The 20,845-nt window shown below is 44.0% G+C and overlaps 2 protein-coding genes across 8 annotated transcripts in view; both read left to right on the top strand.

The window, feature by feature from the left end:
- The window catches only part of Epb41l4b (erythrocyte membrane protein band 4.1 like 4B), a 132,972-nt gene extending 125,962 nt beyond the window's left edge, over positions 1–7,010 (top strand). For all 5 annotated transcript variants that reach the window (XM_078047926.1, XM_040283816.2, XM_078047925.1 and 2 more), the window contains 2 exons: positions 2,524–2,669; positions 3,927–7,010. In XM_078047926.1, coding sequence (XP_077904052.1) covers positions 2,524–2,669; positions 3,927–3,996 — 216 coding nt within the window. In that variant the 3' untranslated portion in view covers positions 3,997–7,010. The remainder of the gene's footprint in view (positions 1–2,523; positions 2,670–3,926) is intronic.
- A 3,154-nt stretch (positions 7,011–10,164) lies between these two features.
- Positions 10,165–20,845, top strand: part of Frrs1l (ferric chelate reductase 1 like) — a 34,601-nt gene continuing 23,920 nt past the window's right edge. Inside the window, exon 1 of one of the 3 annotated variants that reach the window (XM_078047937.1) lies at positions 10,165–10,469. In XM_078047937.1, the coding sequence (XP_077904063.1) occupies positions 10,232–10,469 (238 nt within the window). In that variant the 5' untranslated portion in view covers positions 10,165–10,231. The remainder of the gene's footprint in view (positions 10,470–20,845) is intronic. The other 2 variants (XM_078047936.1, XM_005329727.4) reach the window with 2 other exon arrangements.

The following is a 20,845-nucleotide window of genomic DNA, read 5'->3' as shown; positions in this document are numbered from 1 at the left end:
CTCCATCTGTGCAAGCTCTCCGTGGCTAACATCACCTGCTAGCCCATTTAAAAAGTTTTTAAAAGATAGGTACTTAGGTTGAGATTTAATTTAACTTTTACTGCTTCTTCAATGACATTCTTTCTGTTGTTGTTGTTTTTGTACTGGGGTTTGAACCCGTGGGTATTTTCCCACTGAGCTACATCTTCAGCCCTTTATATTTCCTATTTTGAATCAGGGTCTCACTAAGTTGCTTAAAGCCTTGCTTAGTTGCTGAGGCTGGACTCGAACTTGTGATCCTCTTGCCTCAGCCTCCTGAGTTGCTAGGATTACAGGTAGGTGCCACCTGGCCCGCTCTTCAAGGATATTCTTGAGATTGCCCCTCACCCCCTCCCACTGTGAAGAAGCAATGCAGATTGTAGTCATGCTAAATCCCTAGCACTTTTACACACTGCTGCCTTTGCACCACCAGTGCAAATGTCCCTCAACCATGGTCTCAGAAGCCCAACCCCCAGCCATTCATCCAAGCAACTTCTCACCCCGGCTGCTGGATCAGGAGAGATTGGCTAAGCCTGTGTGTGCTTCCAATCAACGCAGGGACTTTCCTACTCAGGTCAGCCCTGGGTAGACTGAGGACTGTGCTCTGTGGTGCCCTCTTTCTGGGGACCCAGGCTAATGGAGCAGTTACCTGACATGTGGAATGTTTATAGTCACAGTGGTGGAGGAAAGAGATTTTCAGGATAGCAATACCTAAAGGGGGGGGGAGGGAGGAGAGATCAAATACCCACTGGCTCTTTCAACAGATATGGGAAGCAGCACCAGCCCAAAGCAGGGCATATGGTCACAGCTAACTTCAAGGGGGCAGTGCAGTCCTACCATGTGCCTGGAAAGGGACAAGCCAGAATGAGTTGATGAGCAGCTCAAATGACTGCCACAGCCCCCGTCTGTGCAAGCTCTCCATGGCTGACGTCACCTGCTAGCCCAAGGCACGCTGCTCCTGTATGACCCAGGGGATGGCTTCACTGACGGGACCTTTGAGCAGAGACCTGAAGACAATTCCTTGGCATCATTCCATTTCAGGACAGTCACTTCTTTTAGGGGCACGTGTGAGGCACCAAAGAGCATTTGTAAGGCTCAGCAAGCCCTCCCCCCTTCAAAGATAAGCCTTTTCCCCCTTCCTCCACTCCGAGGTCCTTTCAGAGCTTGAGCTCTGCGTGATATTTTCCGTCATTTCCATGGCTGCCTGGGAGGAGGAATAGCTCGTCTTCTGTAGAATCACTAGGAAGGTAGTTGCCCCTGCGAAGATCAGAGCCTCTTCTTTAGAAAGCCAGGCAGTAACTTTCTCCAAGTTCAGGGTCAAGATCTAGCATAAAACGGCAAATTATAAAATACATAGTTGGCCGGCTCAGGAGGCTGAGGCAGGAAGATAGCAAGTCCAAAGTCACTTAACAAGACCCCGTCTCAAAATAAAACATAAAGAGGGCTGGGAATGTGGCTCAGTGGTTAAATACCCCCAGGTTCAACCCTCAGGACCCCAGAATGATAAATAATTAAGTTTAATGAAATACATAGCTGGTATTATCCAAAGGGTGTAAAAACAAGCCAAAAACTCTGCATAGGAGAAACTACTGAGAAAATAATGGATTAGGGAATTTCTTCATTTATCAGCTTTTACATAGATCCTCTAAGCTTTCTCTGTAGAAGTAATAAGCATATTGTACTTCACAATAAATGACATAACATTTTTATTGTTGGGCTTCATCCCCAGACACTTGGGTTCCAATGGCTTGAGTAGGCCCTGAGCACTTTGTTTTTCCCACCAATTTTCAAAATAATGTTGATGCTGTTAGTCTTGGGTCCCCCAAATGTGGGCTATATTGGTGAAAAACACCAGTTATGGAGTTAACAAACCCTCATTCTGAATACTACTATTAATGTTTGCTTCCTGTGTGACCTTGACAGAAGGCTTAACCTATCTGAGCTTCTCATTCCTTTTTCATAAAATCAGTTCTAAGATACACTTTTTTAAAAAATATATTTATTTCTTAGTTGTAATTGGACACAATACCTTTATTTTATTTATTTATTTTTATGTAGTGCTGAGGATCAAACCCAGGGCCTCACACATGCTAGGCGAGCACTCTACTGCTGAGCCACAACCCCAGCCTCTAAGATATATACTTTTTTTTTAACCTGTTTATACCTCTGAACATCAGAATGTTTACTGCAATGAACAACATGACAAAGTTGGAATGCCACATTTTTCTTTCTGTGCGGTACACAAAAAATGATGTCTCTTATAACGGATGGGATCTAAGATGTGATGAAATACGGTTTTGCCTTAAAAGGTTGTCAAGAGGTGATGTATGTTAAGTGTTTAGCACAGTATCTGGCATAAAGCAAAATCGCTTAAAATGGCGATTGATTTTAGCCATTATTAAAAAATAACAGGAGCAGTACAGTGAGGCTTAGAGACAGAGTGGCTGCCCGTGGGAAACGGAGCTCAGATGGAGATTGATCTCCTCTCCTCCGTGTCTCCTCCAGGCCGACTTCAGAGACAGTAAATTACAGCGCTGTCCTGGCCCGCCTTCCCCACTGATCCCAGCGGCGGCCCTGAGGCCTTTGACAGAGACTGTCTCCACGGTACAGACCGTCTACACCACCCGGAAGCCTGTTTCTATGGCAGCCAGGTAAATCAGAGCAGCAGGCACCCACAGGTAACTCTGGTGACTTGGAAACCAGGCACAGACTCGAGGTTCACCGTGCTTGTGCCACTACCACCCTCCTGCCCCTTGCATTCTTTGACTCTGTAAGGAATGATTGACACATCCATGGGGACAGCTGTATTCTGGGTGCCAGGGATGGGTTAAGTGTGGTTAAGTGCGACCCTTACGAGGTTTACACTTTAGTGCCTGGAGGTGAAGGGAGACAGACAACTGGTGTGTGTGTGTGTGTGTGTGTGTGTGTGTGTGTGTGTGTGTGTGTGTGTGAGATACGTGACTGACAACTGGACCTAAGGGGCCAAGAAGTCAGAGGCAACCCCTCACGGCAGCCAGTTTTACTTCATTCAGTTTTATTCAGAAGACAACATTGTATTAAGTCCTACTTCAATCAACGTTTCCTCCACTGTGACCAAAAGTCCTAACAAGAACAATGGTAGGAGGAAAAGAAATTTGGGGGCTCATGGTTGCAGAGGTCTCAGTCTGTAGATGCCCGACTCCATTCCTCAAGTGCCCGAGATGGGGCAGGACATCATGATGGAAGAGTGTGGTGGAGCAAGGTAGCTCAAAACTTGGCACCAAGCAGCAGAGAGAGACAGACAGAGAGAGCATCTCCTTCACCTCTGGCAAAATCTAAACCCCAAAGGCATGCTCCCAGCGACCCACTTCCTCCAGCCACACCCTCCCTGCCTTCAGTGACCACCAGGTTAATCCCTCTTAGAGAAACAATGCACTGATTAGGTTAAGGCTCTCGTAACCCAATCCTTCCACCTCTGAATGTTCCAGTATTGTCTCACATATGAGCTTTTGGGGGACAGCACATATCTAAACCATCACAGATATTGCCTCAGTCATGAATCAGATTAACCTCTGGGACAAAGAGTCTATGAAACCCACTTGATTTAAAGAAATCTAATTCCTGGGCATCTTCCCATTCATTGGACGCTTGTACTAAGTGGCTGCTATGGACCAGGTACTGTACAGAGCTCTGAGGTTTCAGAGATGCAAAACATACTCACACTGCAGTGGGGGAACATATAAGTGACCTGACAATTTCAAGTTGTGGTAATGCTCGCCCATGTAGGGGGTCCTACAAAGCAAAGTCAAGAAGGAATTTGGGAGATGACATTGAAGCTGTTGCTCCTGCGATTTTTGAGGGTCTGTCTCACTATTTTGACATTTGCTTTCTTTTTTTTTTTTTCCTTTTTATTTATTTATTTATTTTAGTGCAGAGACACTCCGGCAGGAACTGGAGAGAGAGAAAATGATGAAAAGACTGTTGATGACCGAACTGTGAAACTGTCCCCTTGTCGCCTGGAGGATGGCATGGTGCCTTCTGTCCGTTTTCTTTCTTCGGGCTTAGTGTGCTCATTCCAGCACAACATACAGATGTGTGCTCTGTTCCCAGGTCTCCAGGGCTAGCAGAAGCCGGCTGCTGGCTTGACTTTCATGGGAAAAGTTATTTTATGTCTCCTGAGCAGTAGAGGTTTTCTGTGGCTCAGTGCAGCTGAGACAGGATTTGGTACGTTTAGGAGAAGAAAGATGGGAAGACAGGGATTCCTGTTCAGAAGTACCCTGTGTGTGGGTTGATGACCACAGGGACTAACGCAGCGGGGAGTCCTTCACCAACAGTCTCAACCATGTGATTTTGTATGATTGGAACTTGCAGCAAGATTCGACTCTTTGCTAAAGAGTAATTTTTAATGAGAGAATAATTCTTTACTGATGGTTTTTCATTTACACTGATAAATACACAGATCTTATAAAGTCCTTTATTTTTATTCAGACATGAGTAAATGAACTAAAGAAATATATATACATACATACATATATATATATATATAAAATTACCATGACTAAAAGTTCTTTAGCTTAACCCATAACATGATTTTCTTTGGGAACTCATTGGATATGTTATTATCTGTGATAAACAAAATTTATCATTGAACCAAAGTAGGAAATTCTAGCTTGCATTGTCTAAAAATCTGTACGGGGTTTTAAGATGATTAAATAAGGAAAATCATTTGGGTTTTCTATAAAGGGAGACCATTTCTAAAGTTGATTGATGAATGTCCTGCTGATAGAACCCTGACCAGAAGAAACTTTGCTCTCTTTTTATATAGTTTCAAGAAATGTGTTTTTAAATTTTTATTATGCACTTGAATAACTTTGCAGGAATTAAAAAAAAAAAACCCAACCATAAACATCCCTCTAAATTAGTCCCCAAGCTTTCTCCATGAACATGCACACGTTTTTATGTAGCTCAGATCAGTGTGTACATCCTCTTTTGTTCCATTCTCTGCCTAACACTTATCTCCTTATCAAACAGATCCTACTCTTGCAAATTTAAATATCTTTATATCCATGTAACACGGTTAACCTCACTTCTCCCATTAGATATCTGAGTTATATCCATTTTTTTCACTCTTATAAATAGTGCTGCTATGAATGTCTTTGTAAAAAAAAAAAAGTTCCTTCCTTTGGAGTATTCCCTTTGGGAGTATCTTCAAAGAGGGATTACAAGGTCAAAGAGCATGAAATACTTTTATAGCTCTTGTTTTATATTGCCAAATTGCTTTCTAGAAAGATCCAATCTCTGGGTTGGAAAGACCTTAAAGGTCATCTAGTTTAACACCCCCTTCCCCCTCTGAATGCTTGAATCCCCTTTAAAATTTATGATGCCACCAGCAATGTATAAGCGTTTCTATTTACCAATTAGCTCTGCCAGTATTGGGTTTTGCTGTTTTTATTTATTTTCACTAGTTTAATGGATGTGTACAGTTGTTCTTGAAAAGGTTGTTTTATTTCATTAATTGCTACAAAAGCTGAGCACTTTTCCACGTGATGATTTCCTAGCTGTATTTCCTTGTGTGTAAACTGTCCATCCATTTCTTATGACTGCTTGTTAAATGGAATCGATCTCGTACCTTTGTACCAGAACTGTATTTTTATGTTGTTGTAGAGATTGCTCTCCTGTCCCTACCCTTACAACTGAATGGTGCCAATAATTTGATACTAATGATTATAAAAAAAAAAGCAATGCCTCATTTTCTAGCATTGTCGTGAATGAGGTATCTGAACAAATATTCAGATAACTGAGAAGTAACCCTTTAAGTGCTGACTTTAAAATTTTAATATTTTTTTGAGGGAAATCTTTCTTAAATGTATCACACACTTCCCTGCCTTAGCAAACAGAGTCCACTGGAGAGTATCCACCCTGTCCTTACAGAGTCATGGTCATCTCTACAAACATCAGCCCCTTTTGTACCTTGGTATGCTGCCGTGATGTCACCAAGAGCTATCAAAATGCACAGGGCTCGGCTCTGCCTCTTACAGCCTCTCACGTTCTTCTCATTGTTGGTTTTTACTGCTGTCTGCCCCATCGGTGGAGTTATTGGGGCAATTGTAGTTTGGGGGGCTTTTATACCCCCAAGACCCCAGCTGTACTTTTCAAACAGCTTTAATTGTCCTTTATCTCGTGCCCGTGACACAAAATGTGTTCCTGTACAGCACGGGGTTGTCACCTCTTGCCAATGTAGCAGCCTCTTCCTGCTCTCCGCTGCTTTCTGAAGTGTCCACTCCTTGCCTCCGGCTCTCTAATGGAAATCCCACGGACACAGCAGAAGACCTCTTGGGAAAGCCAGGAAACCGAGGATTTCCTATGCGACCGGTTTGCTTTGCTTCCCACGAGGGATGCGTGGGCTTTAGGGTTGCTGTTTCCAGGAGGCTCTGAGTCTCCTGTTTCTTCCCCTCTTCCCCCTGGGTTCACAGGTATTTTGAAATGTTGATGACACTGAAAGTCTGGCTGTTACTGTGTATGAAAACCCAATACCTTGGGCAGCTCACCTCTAACCAGTAAAATCAAGAGGATTCCATGAATTCATCAGTGGTCTTGGTTATTTGCCTATTCAAATATAAGGATGGGCGCTGGGCATTGGGACTGAGATGAAACTGTATTGGGTGAATGAGGCCAGACAGCACACTCCTTAGGTCCAGGGTGGGAAATCCTTTTGCTGAGATCAGCTGGGGTTCCATCTGTGGCCGGGGCTCCTAGTGGGCATGGTGGGTTACTGCAAGAGTCTGAGGCTCCTCAATCCACAGTTTATGGATTGTGGACTGCATAGATCTTCATGAAGAGTTTGAAAACAAAGTCTGAACATTCAGAAGTTCCCACCAGGAAGCATCCAGAATTTTATATTCCCCAAATAGCACAGGACTATTCTGACATCACTGTTATCTTTTTTTCACCATCTCAAAGATCACAGCTTTTTAAAATGTTCAAATAAAATTCACCATTTTAACCATTTTAAAGTGTACAAGTCAGTGTTTTTTTATGCAAACATCACCACTATCTCATTCCACCACCACTCTTCACCCCTTGACAACCAGTAGTCTACTTTCTGTCTGTGGATCTCTACCTAAGGATCTGCTTCTCCTGGACATGTTGCATAAATGGGATCTTACACGAGGCAGTCTTTTGTGATTGGCTTCTTTGTCTAACATAATGTTTTCAAAGTTCATTCCTGTGGCAGCGTGTATCAGAACTTCATTCCTCTTTGTGGCTGAATAATATACCATTTGTGGATGCCATATTTGTTTATCCATTCATCAGTTGATAGATATTGAGGTTGCTCCTACTTTTCAGCTAGTACGAGTGATACTGTCGTGAGCATTCATGTACAAGTTTTCATGTGAACATATGTTTTCAGATCTCTTAGAATTGCAGATCATATGGCAACTCTATGTTTAACTTTCTGAAGAACTGCCAAGATCACATTTTAATTTCTTATGAAATCCAAAGTGAAAAATTACATATACCAGGCAATCCAAGGCATGGGCACATCTGTTACTGGTCAGATAGTGAGATGTAGCACTTTTATGGGAAGTTTTTATAACAGGAAAAAAATGTTTTATCAGAATGACTTTGATGAGAAGAAAAAATAAAGGTGTTGTGTTTCTTTTAAAAATGAAAATGAAATAAACTGGTTTATCTCTAAGTTCTTGTTTTAATAACTGGCCCTTGTCCAGCCAATGGTCTCAGAATGGTCAGACAAAATTCTTTCCCAGAAAGCATGTGCAAAAGAGGAATCCACCATATTTCTTGGCCATCCAGTGGATTCGCACTGGTGGGGAACACAGAGTGTCCAACAGAGATGTAATTAAGAGAGAAATGTGCAGAGGAATTTATTTATTTGTTTGTTTGTTTCTGCAGTACTAGAAATTAACCCAGGGCCTCACACATGCCAGGCAAGCACTTACCACTGAACTACACTTCCATTCCTGCTAAGGGTCTTTCCAGAATTTAAATCTTGTAAGAAAATAAGAAAACCCCAAAATGCAATTTAAGTAGATTGGAAAGAATCTTGTGAAAGGGTAGAAGTAGGTTCTATAGGATTTGGAAATCCAAGTAGGTTTCTAAGTCCCTGAAGAGACATGCAGACTTTGACCCATGGAAGCTAGAAGTTGCCCCTCTAGAAAAATTAATGCATCACACATTATTTCAGCATTTTCATAAGCTCACACGACCTCTGAGCCTATCTGTGGCCTCTTTGAGTCTAGGGACACCAGGTACGTGAAGAGAAGTGGATAATTAAAATCCACAGATTACAGCAAGGCTGTGTTTTAGGCTGTGTTTGCAACTCCCCCTTTCCCAACAGAAAGCCCATGTGCTTTCACCAGACCATTCACTAGGAGACGGATGTGACCTGGTTTTCATTTCTCTTCTATTGAAGTGCCATTACTGTTCATTGTAATAAGTGAAATTAAAGAAAGTAATAGGTAGCAGCTTGAATTCTCAAACCGGAGAATCAACACTGAAATCAGAAGTCTGATGTTTTCTGTTTTTAGCCAAATATAGGTCCAGTTAAAACTGACCATATTTGCTGCTCTGGTGAATGGGAAGAAAAGAAAAGGAATAGATTGCAGTTTTTGAGAAGGGATCAGATCTTTTTTTTTTTTTTTTTTTTTAGGATTTAACAGATTTCAATTTATTGGAATTATATTTTATAATTGTATGCATTGCCAAGCTATGCTTTCAGGAAAGGAATCTTGTTTTAAATAATTATAGTTTACTTCAACCATTTCCAAACAATAAATATGACTGATTTCTTAAAACAACTAGTATGTTGGAGGATCTATTAAAACTGAAGGTTTTCATGAATTACATCTTGATTCAGCTGTCAGGATTAACATGTTTAAACCTCAATTGGACAACCCACCGTCAGCTGACACCCAGTGACAAACCTGAACTTTGGGTTTCTCAGAATGACTCCCTATGTCAACAGCTGTCCCCTGTCTCCCAGCCAACTAGGCCATAAAAGGTTGAGGTCACTCACTAGTTTCCTTTTGAATATTAATGTTTCATAATTCTATGCATATTCATTCATGCCATTGAGAGCATTGAACCCAACTGATCTGTACCTCTATTTTCTTAAATCTCCATTGCACCGTGAAGATTATTGATCATGGGCAACTACTGATCACTACCCTAAGCAGTCTGACTTCTAGGCCTGCATTTAGAATCTGAGCTTTTCTGCCTCCCTAATTAATTGATTTATGCAATAAAGTAAAAAAGAAAAAAGAAAGAAAAAAAGAAACAGGAAATCAAGTCAAAATGCTGACATTACATGAAAAGAATTTCGTTCCTGTCTCTAGCCAAAACAGCTTAGCAGATTCAACCTGTTATCACTCCAACAACTGTCTTCAGTAGAGGATCCTGGGACCTGCCACATAATAAGTGCTCGTTGTGAATAGATGGATGACTGAGTAAATAACAGAGAATTTAAGTGGTAGGAATGGTTTTGGAAACGTGGAGAGTTCAGCGTGGGCACCAGACACAGTATGGGCCAGGTCAAGGCCCATGCTGCCTGCTGCAGAGGACCCGCTGCCTAGTTTCAATGGTGCAAAGTTACCCTCTGACCACCTCAGTATACTCATCTCTACAGTGAGATCTTTCCATTTCAAGCTCCTTCCGAGTTGATCCCAAGAAATAACGGGTCTAATAGGTGTTCTGTAGAAATGAGAAGGTGCAGAAACGAGTTGGGGGAAAGCAGCAGTTTTAGCAAGTCATGACCAGGGTAAACCCCCTAGAAGAACGTTTCTGAATTGGAACTGTGGGATCCTGAGGATCTGAGTAAAAAGCAAATGCTGATTTAGGAGTCTGGTGTGGGGCCTGAGATGAGTGATGCTCTCAGGTGATGCTGACCCTGCTGGTCCAGGGACCACACTTTGAGTGGCTAGGCCTAGAAGAGGTCACATCCGCAAGGGTGGAAGGCTGGAGGAGGGAGATGGGGAGAATGGGAGGAAGGACGCAGAAGGGAATCTACCGGGAAGGAGAGGACGCGGTGGTGAGTGGAGGGGGAGGCTGCGGGGCTGGAGCGAGGATGCGCAGAGCAGAGGCGGGGAGGCGGAGGTGCGGCGGCTCCGCGGCTGCGCGGGCGCGTGCTGGCGGCGGCGGCGGCTCGGTCCCGGCCCGCGCCCGCGGCGCCCCCGCTGCGGCCGGAGCGGCCTGGCTGCGGGATCGGTGCGCAGCGATGGCGCGGCCGCCCTGGCAGTGCCCGCGGGCCTGGGCGCCGCTGCTCTTGCTGCTGCTGGCGGGGCCCGCCGCCTGCGCTGCCAGCCCCGCGGACGATGGCGCGGGCCCGGGGGGCCGGGGACCCCGGGGCCGCGCGCGGGGGGACGCGGGCGCAGACGAGGCGGTGCCGCGACACGACTCCTCCTACGGCACCTTTGCCGGGGAGTTCTACGACCTGCGCTATCTGTCAGATGACGGTGAGGCTGCAGGAGGGTGAGGGGCAGCGAGAGGGGAGTCGGGGGTGGGGACCCAGGGCGGCAGGAATGGGGCGGGCTGGAGGGGCTTGGTCAGAATGCCAATGGGGGACAGCGGAGCACCGCCAAGGCCAGGCTGGGAAGCGCTCCACTCAGACCCCCACGGGCTTGGAGGCTGGGCCCAAGAGCTGTCAGCTTCTGCTGTCTGCTTTACACGTGGGGAAACTGAGCCTGGAGAGGGAGGTGGTCACCCAAGTCCTGTGAGGCTGTGGACAGGAGTGCTGAACTGAGGCTCCCTGGCCTCCACCCTCCCAGCCACGGAGGAGGCCACCATCTGGTCTCGGGTGTGTGACCTGGTCAGTTGGTGGAAAGTAGAAACCCCACTTTAGTGAGAAATGCTGCTTTGTTCCTCCCCATCTGTTTTGACCTAAGTTTGCCGTGACTAGCACCCCATCTTCTTAGCGTTCTGTTGGTGCTCACTGCCCTAGCACCAGAGCTGGGTCACATCTCCCTCCCCACTCCCAACCCACTTCTCTGCCACAGCAGTTCTGGTACCCTAGTGTGAGCCACCATTGTTGGGGCCATCTGGGCTGGAAGACCGGGGGTTTGTCAGCCACCAGCCTCCCTGCAGAGCTGCTTCAATGAGCACAAAAGGCAAACTGACTCTATTCAGGAGTGGAAACTGTCTTACTTCTGCAACTTTGGAAAGTAGTCATTTTCCTTTTCTTTGGCTAAGAGGGATATCTGGCAATCAAGCTGGGGTTTGAAATGTTGGGATCTGTTCATGGGTGTTTTCTATTAGTTATGATTAGGTTCATCTATATGCAACCAGCATAAATGCCTTCCACAAGATGGGATTTTCTGTCTTGTAAAGAAAGCTGGAAGTAATCCAGAATTTGTGTGGCGGCTCCCTGATCTTCCAAGACCCTGGATCCTGCTCTTCTGTTTCTTTATATTTCTTAGCATGTAACTTCATGGTCCTAAATATCTGCTTCAGCTCCAGCCATTAATTACCCTCACCGTCCAGATAGTGGGATAAAGGAAGTAGGAAGAAGAGGTCATTGACTACTTTATAAGGAGATTACTTGGAGGTCCCATTTAACAATTCTACTTACTTAGTTATGTGGTCACACATAGGTGTAAAGGCAGCTGGAAACGGTAACCTCACCACTGAGACATAATAGACCCAGTTCAAAAAGTGGAATTACTGTATTAAGGGAAATTGAGAGAATAGATTTGGGGAAAATATATTTTTTAAGTAGTATATATTTTTTAAAATATATTTTTTAACTGCTGAAACAGAGACTCCCAACATATAGTGGCTTAAATAAGAGAGAGAATTTTTCTTGCAGATAAGAACCTGGCTGCTCTGGGACTGGTGGTGGGCTCTATTCTATAAGGTCATTTGGGGACATAGATTCTTTCCAATTGTTGCTCCACAGTCCTTTACCCCTCTGACCTCATCTGTGTGGTAGAAGCCAGGTTGCTTGCATGTCCTTGTTCAAGATTAAGGGAAAGAAATAGAGAAGTTCAGGGTAAGCAATTACCTGTTAGGCTGTCTGCACAAATCACTGCTGCTCATCTTCCTTTGGCAAAAATGTCATTACATGACAGAGCTGTTGGGGAGGCTAGGAGGTGCAGTCCTCTAGCTGGGCAGCCATGTGGCCAGGAAGAAGGTGTAAATGGCAGGCAGAGTTGGAGGACAACAAGCAGAAGCAGAACAACAAGCAAAAGGATAAATATTCTGAAATCCATCTGTTTCTGGAAGCATCTGATGCATATTTATTCTGCATACATCTAACCTAGTACTGCCCGGTGACATTAACATGAGCTTATATTCTCATTGGGTACATATGCCTAACATACGAAGGACAAGCTCAGAGTTTAGGCATACAGAGAGAAGGATCTGTTAATTGCATGGTCAAGTTTTATGAACTTGGACATCAGGTGGGCCCTATAATCAAGGACAGCTGTGTGGGGTCCAGCTGGAGGCATGAAAGACTGGTGAGATGGAAGAGGGAGGGCATTTAGATGAGGTGACCATCCAGTGGTGGCAGGGCATGCTGTCATGTGTGTTCAAATCTCTGGTTGCCCCTCCCATCCATTCTGTACATACAACCGGCTTACCCTTCCTAAAGCCCACCTCTAACCCTGTTGGTGTTGCATTTAAAAACCTGTGACAATTTCAACCTGCTCCCTGGAGGAAGCTCGGACTCCCTTCTCTGGAGTTTCTACCCTGGCCCAGTTCCCCTTCACAATCTCTGCTACTCTTCCCATTCCCTGCTGTTATGGTTTAGATGTGGTGTCCCCCCCCAAAAGCTCATATGTGAAACAGTGCAAGAAAGTTTGCTGAAGAAATGATTGGGGTACAACCTTAACCTAATTAGTGAATTGATCCCTGATGGGATTAGCTGAGTGGTAATGAGGCAGGTGGGCTGTGGCTGGAGGAAGTGGTTCACTGGGGGCCTGGCTTTGGGATATCTGGAGAGTAAAGACTCCCTCTGCTTCCTGATCATCCTGTGAACCCCATCCCTCTGCCACACTCTTCCGCCATGATGTTCAGCCTCACCTTGAGCCCCAGGAATGGAGTCTGCTGAATATGGATTGACTTATGAAACTATGAGTCCTTAAATAAACGTTTCCTCCTCTATCATTGTTCTGGTCAGGTCCTTTAGTCACAGCAGTGAAAAAGCTGACTATAACACCTGCCCCAAGTGCCCACTTCCTGTTCTTCTGCCCTGCCCTCTGACAGTTTCTCACTTCCTCTTCAGATACAGATCCTACCATGAGCTGGTGGGGATGTTTGTGGGGGGACCTCTCAGGGGTAGCACCTCTGCTAGTTTACCCTGGACCTGGGCTTTCACCCTATAAGTCCTGAGGAGGGAGTCTTAAAAACCATTGTTGACACTGTCATAAAAGGGACTGTCAGAGAAGCAAGACCATGAGAGAGAAGGTGTTGGGAAACAGTGTCCCAAATCACCATGAGCAAGAAGGCATGGGCACTCCAGGTAGCCGATGGACTTGAGATGGGAGGCAGGGGGTGACCCTCCTTAGGGTGGATTTAGATTCAGTGGGGAAGGAAGGACACAGGCTGATTGCTTTGGAGGAAGTGGCAAGTGGAATCGTGCCTTTAAACTATTCTTTAGGAGTGTGTGTGTGTGTGTGTGTGTGTGTGTGTGTGTGTGTGTGTGTCTATTTCGTTGTCAGTGGACCTTTATTTTATTTATATGTGGTGTTGAGAATCGAACCCAGTGCCTCATACCTGCCAGGCAAACGCTCCACCACTGAACTATGACCCAGCCCTAAACTGTTCTTTTTTCCCAACAGAATAAACGGACTTGTCCTTTTGAGGCAATCAGGCCACTGGCTTCTTCCATGCAGAGTCCCCACTTCATAGATTCCAAATAGCCAAAAAAATTGAGTTTGCAATGAAGAGCTGGCTTGGCCATGTGCAACTAGAAAAGGGGAATTAGAGCAAGAGGGTGGAATAAGGATTTCAGTGAAGCTGGGGGAGACCCACTGACCATTGTTGACCCTGTCCACAGACCATCTCTCTTCTGTCTGGTTGCCTAGGACCCCCAATCCAGAAGCTGTGCATTGCCTGATTTGGTTTCTCTGATCACCCCTTCATGTACTCACTTTTTAAATTTAAATTATGTGTTGTTTTAACTATGCTGGTTTTCAGAATTCATTATCTTAGCCTACACTGTTTATCTTTGCCGTCCTGGCTCAAATGCCACCTCTTTCAGGGAGCCTTCCCTGATTTTCTCCCCCTCCCATCCTGGGCCAATAAGCAAGGCTATTCTCCCAGGGCACACTCCTAACCCTGCCATGACCTGTGGGCTGTCAGCACTCAGGAGTCTGGATAGGGTCTTGGTACTTGTACCCACACCTCTTTCCCTTGAGCTTCTCAAACCAGAATCTATATATTCTGAACAACGATAGAATACGCAGTGGATTTGATTATGGGCAAATACCCATTCTGTGGATTCTCTGGGGAAAAACAAGAGCAAAGAACTGTGTGAGATGTTGGCTTGGGGTTAGGTCCCAAGGGAAGCCTCCTGCTCCCATCTCCCTGCAGCTCAGATGGCCAGGTTTTTTTTTTTTTTTTTTTAATTTTTTATTTTTTTTATTGGTTGTTCACAACATTACAAAGCTCTTGACATATCATATTTCATACATTAGACTGAAGTGGGTTATGAACTCCCAATTTTACCCCAAATGCAGATTGCAGAATCACGTTGGTTATACATCCACAATTTTACATAATGCCCAATTAGTAATTGTTGTATTCTGCTAACTTTCCTATCCCCTACTATCCCCCCTCCCCTCCCCTCCCCTCCCTTCTTCTCTCTCTACCCCATCTACTGTAATTCATTACTCTGGCCAGGTTTGAGGAACAGATCCTGAGCCTTAACCCAGCCAGCCACAAAAGTGATGGTACCTGACTTGCCCTTGGGGCCAGACCCTGCCTGGGACTGAAAAGAGCCATGCATGCTTGCTTATCTTAAGGCATAATGATCTGAATGATTGTAAAGTGGCCCAGTCAGTGAGTTTCTGACCATTGAGTTCTGACCGGTTTTTGCAGTCTTGAGAGAGCGAGCTGGTAAAGAGGCAAACAGGACAGAAACATGGGGAAAGGGAAGGAGCTCCCTCACCTTCCCATGTCCCTCCTGCATCCACCATGCAGGTGGCTAAGTAACTCGTCACCCTGCTAATCCAGAAATTGTTTAAAGGTAACGAACGATCTGCATCTGATTTCTCTCTTTTCCCTCCATGAATCTGCGCCGATGATTACACGCAGTGGAGCTAACTGGTAACAAGTGCTTGTTGTGTGTCAGGGACTGTTCTAGGCACTTTACCCGTATTGACTTCACTCCTTTCAGCAACCCTGTGAGTTAGACACTACCCTGATCCCTGCCTCAGAGTTCAGGGAACTGAGCCACAGAAAAATGTAAATATCTTAGCCAAGGTCACACAGCTAGGAGAGCAGAGAACTGTGTGGGTTTGCTGGTTGACATCCAGCCTGCCTGGAGTGGAGGGTCCCTGGGGACCTGAGCTAGGAAATGCAGTTGGACAGGTGGAACTGGGTATTTCCGTGAGTGAAGTTGAGAAGAGGAGTTAGGCGTTGATCTGGCAGGCAGCTGGAGACTGCAGGTTCCTGAGCAGCAGAATCCCACCAGCAAGGCTGCGTTCACACACATGTGGCACTTCACACTTCACAACGTCCCTTGATGGGGCCATGTTGTTATACGATTCTAATGAGTAGGAAAAATGGTTCAGGAGGCCCAGAAAGAGGCTGATGCAGTAGTTCTCAGAGATGAAGCTGAATGGTATGGCCAATTTCTGGTTAAAACTTCAAGGAGTCTAGTACTAAATTAATACCTGAAGGCAGTGAGCCAAGCAGTTAATTAGAAGCAATAAATAGGAAACCAGAAGCCATTAACCACCCAGTAGAGCATGGGAAGCAGGCTCAGGGGATTGCAGAAAAGGAACAGAGAGTGCCCATGAATTACACAGGCACGGAAACCTCAGAACCATACTGGGAAGCTCCAAAGTCAACTGAGAAAATAAGTACCTCACTGAGCCACATCCCCAGGCCGCAGTGTATGCATTGCACAACTAAGGAAGACAAGTCAGTGCAAAGGAGATAGAACGGGCTGGAGGAGAGAGGGGCAGGGAAAGTCTTTCAGGAATGAAGCAACAGGGTCAGGTGGTTGCTTCAGAAAGATGGCCCATGGGGTGTAGCTGGGTTAGAGAGCTGGCCTAGCATGTGCAGGGCCCTGGGGTCCATGCCCAGCATGAAAAAAGAAAAACATGGCTCTTGGTAGAAGAAGAGGGAGGGTGAACAGTATCCCAGAGGCAGGTTCAGGTGTCTGCGGTAGGAGTCACAGGAAGTGATGGTTAAGTGGATGCACCAGGTGGGAGAAGGGGCGACCTCTAGGACTGAGGTTTCGTGATTGGGAGACTGGTCAGTGGTCGGATTGTTCACTGAGAAAGTAAACACAGGAGGAAGAGCGCTGGGGAAGCAGAGGAACTTGGTGTGGGACATTAGGAGTTGATTTGCATGTAGAATCTCCAGATAGAACCCTCTGGATACAGTTGGCTTTGGGGCTTAAACACTGACATAAGAAGGGAAAAGCTGGAAATTGGGACATTCAAGAAAGAAGAGAATAAATCTAAGGAGAGTAAAGAAAAAAAATAATAAGGGCATAGCAGAATCATTGAAAGAGACACCAAATACTCAGTAAAGAGGATCAACAAAATCAAAAGTGAGTCTTTAAAAATATGAGTAAGAGCTGAGTGTGGTGGCACTCAGCTCTTACTCATACCTGTAATCCCAGCTACTCGGGAGGCTGAGGCAGGAAGATTGCAAGTTTGAGGCCAGCCTGGGCAACTTAGAAAAAAGCCCTGTCTCAAAATAAGGAAAAGGATGGAGTGGTAGCTCAGTGGTAGAGTGCTTGTCTAGCATGCACAAGGCCCTGGGTTCAATCCCCAACACAGAATGAATGAATAGATAGATATTGAAATAGACAGATATCGAGAGATAAATATCAAGACAAATATTGAGACAGATATTAAGATAGGTAGATAAATAATAAGTGATATAAGTGTATTAATTAGGGTGCCGCAGAAAAATAAAGACCAATAGCTTTCTTCTAGGGATTGGCTCACATGATTGTGGAGGCTGTGAGTTCAAAGTCCGAGTCTTGCAGTTGGGCCAGCAGGTTGGAGACCAAGTAATGAGCCCATGTTATGGGTCAAGTCCAATGGCATCTGTTGTTGCATTGCTTGGGGAAGTGAGTGAGGCCCCCCACTCTATTACAGAGGGAAGTCTGTGTAATTCCAAGTCCACCAGTGTAATCCCTCCAAAAACACCCTCACAGGAACATCCACAACAATGTTTGACCACATACCTAGGCACCAGGGCCCATCCAAGATGACAATACAATTAACCATCAGAATAAGTTTCTGTTGAGATGGATCATGAAAAAAAAGAGAGAAGTCAAATAATATTAGAAATTAAAAAGGGAAAATTTTAGACATAGCAGAGATTAAAAGGCTAATTGAGTTATAATTATAACAACAAAAATATAGATAACCTAATTTTAAAATGGGGAAAATCTCTAAAGAGATATTTTTCTAAAGAAGATGTACACGTAGCCAAGGGGCACATGAAAGGATTCTCAATTAAGGAAATGCAAATCAGAATCATAATGATGGGTGGGTGTGTAGCTCAGTGGTAGAGTGCTTGCCTAGCATCCTGGATTGCATCCCCAGACTGCAAAACAGCAAAAACAAAAAACTGGGGGAGTCACCCTGTCTGGAAAAGAAAACAACATGAACCCATGTTCATTTCCTCTGTGTTAAAGAGGAAATCATAACCACGAATGGTGGGACTCCACTTTGTGTACAATCAGAGATATGAAAAAATTGTGCTCTACATGGGTAATATGAACTGTAATGCATTCTGCTGTTGTATATAACAAATTAAAATTTTAAAAAGAGGAAATCATAAAGAAAATTAAGAAACACATCTAATGACCATCAGAACATTGCATATCAAAATGTTTCACATGAATCTAAAGTAGAGCTTAGAAATTTATAGTTTTGAATACATCTATCAGGAAATAAGATTGAAAACATGTGAACATGGAATCCAACTCAAAATGGAAACAGAAAGGAGGAGGTAATACAGATCTGAATAGGAATAAGTGAAATGGAAAACACACCCAAATGAGGACAATTACCCAAAGCAAATCTGACTCTCTGAAAAGTCTCATAAGAGAACACAATTTGGGGGGACAAATCTAATCAAAGGAAAGGGTGAGGATGCAGAATAAAGAAGAAGAAATATGGAGATACGGTGGATTGGCTTCCTCTGCGTCTATCCTGCCCGCTCCCTGGTGTGCCTACCTCTATTGCAGAGGTTACAGTGCAACCTTGAAGCCCAAGTTCTGCGTGTGATTTTGATTCCATCAATTAGATGCATGACATTTGAATTCAGAAGTGGGGTAATGTGGAGCTAAGGCATCACATGCAAGACATCCATTGTGTGTTAGTCAGCTTTGTGTCACTGTGACCAAAATAGCTGACAAGAACTACTTAGAGGAGGAATATTTTGGTTTTGCTCACAGTGTCAGAGGTTCAGTCTGTGGTCAGCCCACTCCATCCCACTGAGTCCAAGATGAGGCAGAACATCATGGCAGAAGGCTATGGTGGAGGAAAGCTGTCAGCTCATGATAGTCGGCAGGAGAGAAAGAGAGAGAGAGAGAGAGAGAGAGAGAGAGAGAGAGAGAGAGAGAGAGAGAGAGAGAGAGAAGAGAGAGAGAGAGAGAGTGTTTGAGCAAGGAGCCAAAGTACATTATCCCCAAGGTACATCCCCACTGATCTACTTCCTCAGCTACACCCTACCTTCCTACTGTTACCACCCAGAAATCCATTCAAATTATTAATCCATCACTGATGAGGTTACAGCTCTTGTAGTCTAATTATTTCATCTCTTGCATTAATATCTGAGTTTTTATGGGGGACAGCTCATATCCAGACCATACCATACTGGTTTTTCTTTCTCTCCCTTTTTCTTATTGAATGTCATTTTCATACAATTCACCCCATTTAAAGTGTACAGTGCAGTAGTTTTTAGTATATTCACAGGGTTATGCAGCCATCACCATAGTCAATTTTAGAGCATATTCATGACACTGAAAAGAGATACTACACCCCTTATCCATTGCCCTGCAGTCTCCTCATCTTCCCTCTCCCCACACCCTTCTTGCCCCAGCTGAAGGCAATCACTAATCTTTCTGTCTCAATATTTATGTATTCTGGACATTTAATGTAAATGAGATTATAAAATATGTGGCCTTTGTTACTCTCTTCTAAGCAAAATGAGTTTAAGTTTCATCCATGTAGTAGCATATATCAGTACTTTATTTTTTTGTGGCTAAGTAATATTTCATTTTATGCATTTACTTTCTCTTTTTTTGTACTGGGGATTGAACCCAGGGGCACTTAACCATGGGGCCACATTCCCAGCCTATTTTATATTTTATTTAGAGACAGGGTCTCACTAAGTTGCTTAGGCCTTGCTAAATTGCCGAGGCTGGCTTTGGTCTTAGGATCCTCCTGCCTCAGTCTCCCAATCCAGTAGGACTACAGGCATGCGCCATCATCATACCCAGCTCCCATATTTTGTTGATCAATAGGTGGACATCTGGTGGTTTCCACTTTCTGGCTATTATGCATAATGCTGTCATGTACATACAAATTTTTGTGTAAACCTATTTTTTTATTTTTATTTTTTTAGTTGTCAGTGGACCTTTATTTAATTTATATGCAGTGCTGAGAATCGAACCCAGTGCCTCACATATGCTAGGCAAGTGCTGTACCACTGAGCCACAAACCCAGCCCTAAATTTATATTTTTAATCTCTCTTGAGTACACACCTAAAATGGAATTGCTGGGTCATATGGTAAGTTTATGTTTAACCTGTTTTTTTTTTTTTTTTCTAGTACTGAGGATTGAACCCAGGGGCACTCTAACACTGAACTCATTGCCAACCCTTTTAATTTTTTGACTGGAGACAGGGTCTTGCTAAATTGTCATAACTGACTTCAAACGTGTGATCCTTCTGCCTCTGCCTCCTGAGTAGCAGGGATTAAGGTGTGTGTCACCACATCTGGCTTATGTCTAACCTTTTGAGGACTGCCAACCTGTTGTACAAGGCAGTTGAGCCCTTTTACATATCCACCTGCAATAAAAGCACAGTTGTGTTAGCAAGCCAGCTCAGTGAGGGGCGTCTGGGTAACAATCTCCCAGGCTTAGCCTACAGCTTACTCCTTCAGCCCTCCCCAAAACTTATCTTTTTCTACGTAAAATAGCTTGAGTGGTTTGTGTTTTCTGCAAAATATGACATCTAATAGGTTAAAGAAAAAAACCCTGCTTTTTAAAATTTTGTAATACGAGCTTATGAGGTAGCTAAGTAGTAGAGCGCTTGCCTAGCACATGCAGGTGATCTCTAGTACCACAAAACAAAACAAAACAAAAACAAAAAAAAGATGAAGAAAAAAAATGTGTGTGTGTGTGTGTGTGTGTATGTATATGATTAAAAATTAAGTATATATATGATTAAGTACAATGCTCAATAAAGTTCAGCCAGGTAAAAAAATTCTGCAACTAAATAATATGGCATAATGAAACGTTTAAACAAGTTAAAAAATTCAAGAAATTTAAATATTAGCTAACTAAATCCAGCCCTGTATCTGAAAGCACACAATATTTACAGATATAACGTATTGTATCAATGGTGAATTGGTAACAGAAAAAAATCTTACCTATATAATTTTACAGTATTTAGATATATTAAAAATATATCT

Source organism: Ictidomys tridecemlineatus, chromosome 4, assembly GCF_052094955.1.
Source record: "Ictidomys tridecemlineatus isolate mIctTri1 chromosome 4, mIctTri1.hap1, whole genome shotgun sequence".
NCBI lineage: Eukaryota > Metazoa > Chordata > Mammalia > Rodentia > Sciuridae > Ictidomys > Ictidomys tridecemlineatus.
This window is presented reverse-complemented; position numbering and strand designations above follow the sequence as displayed.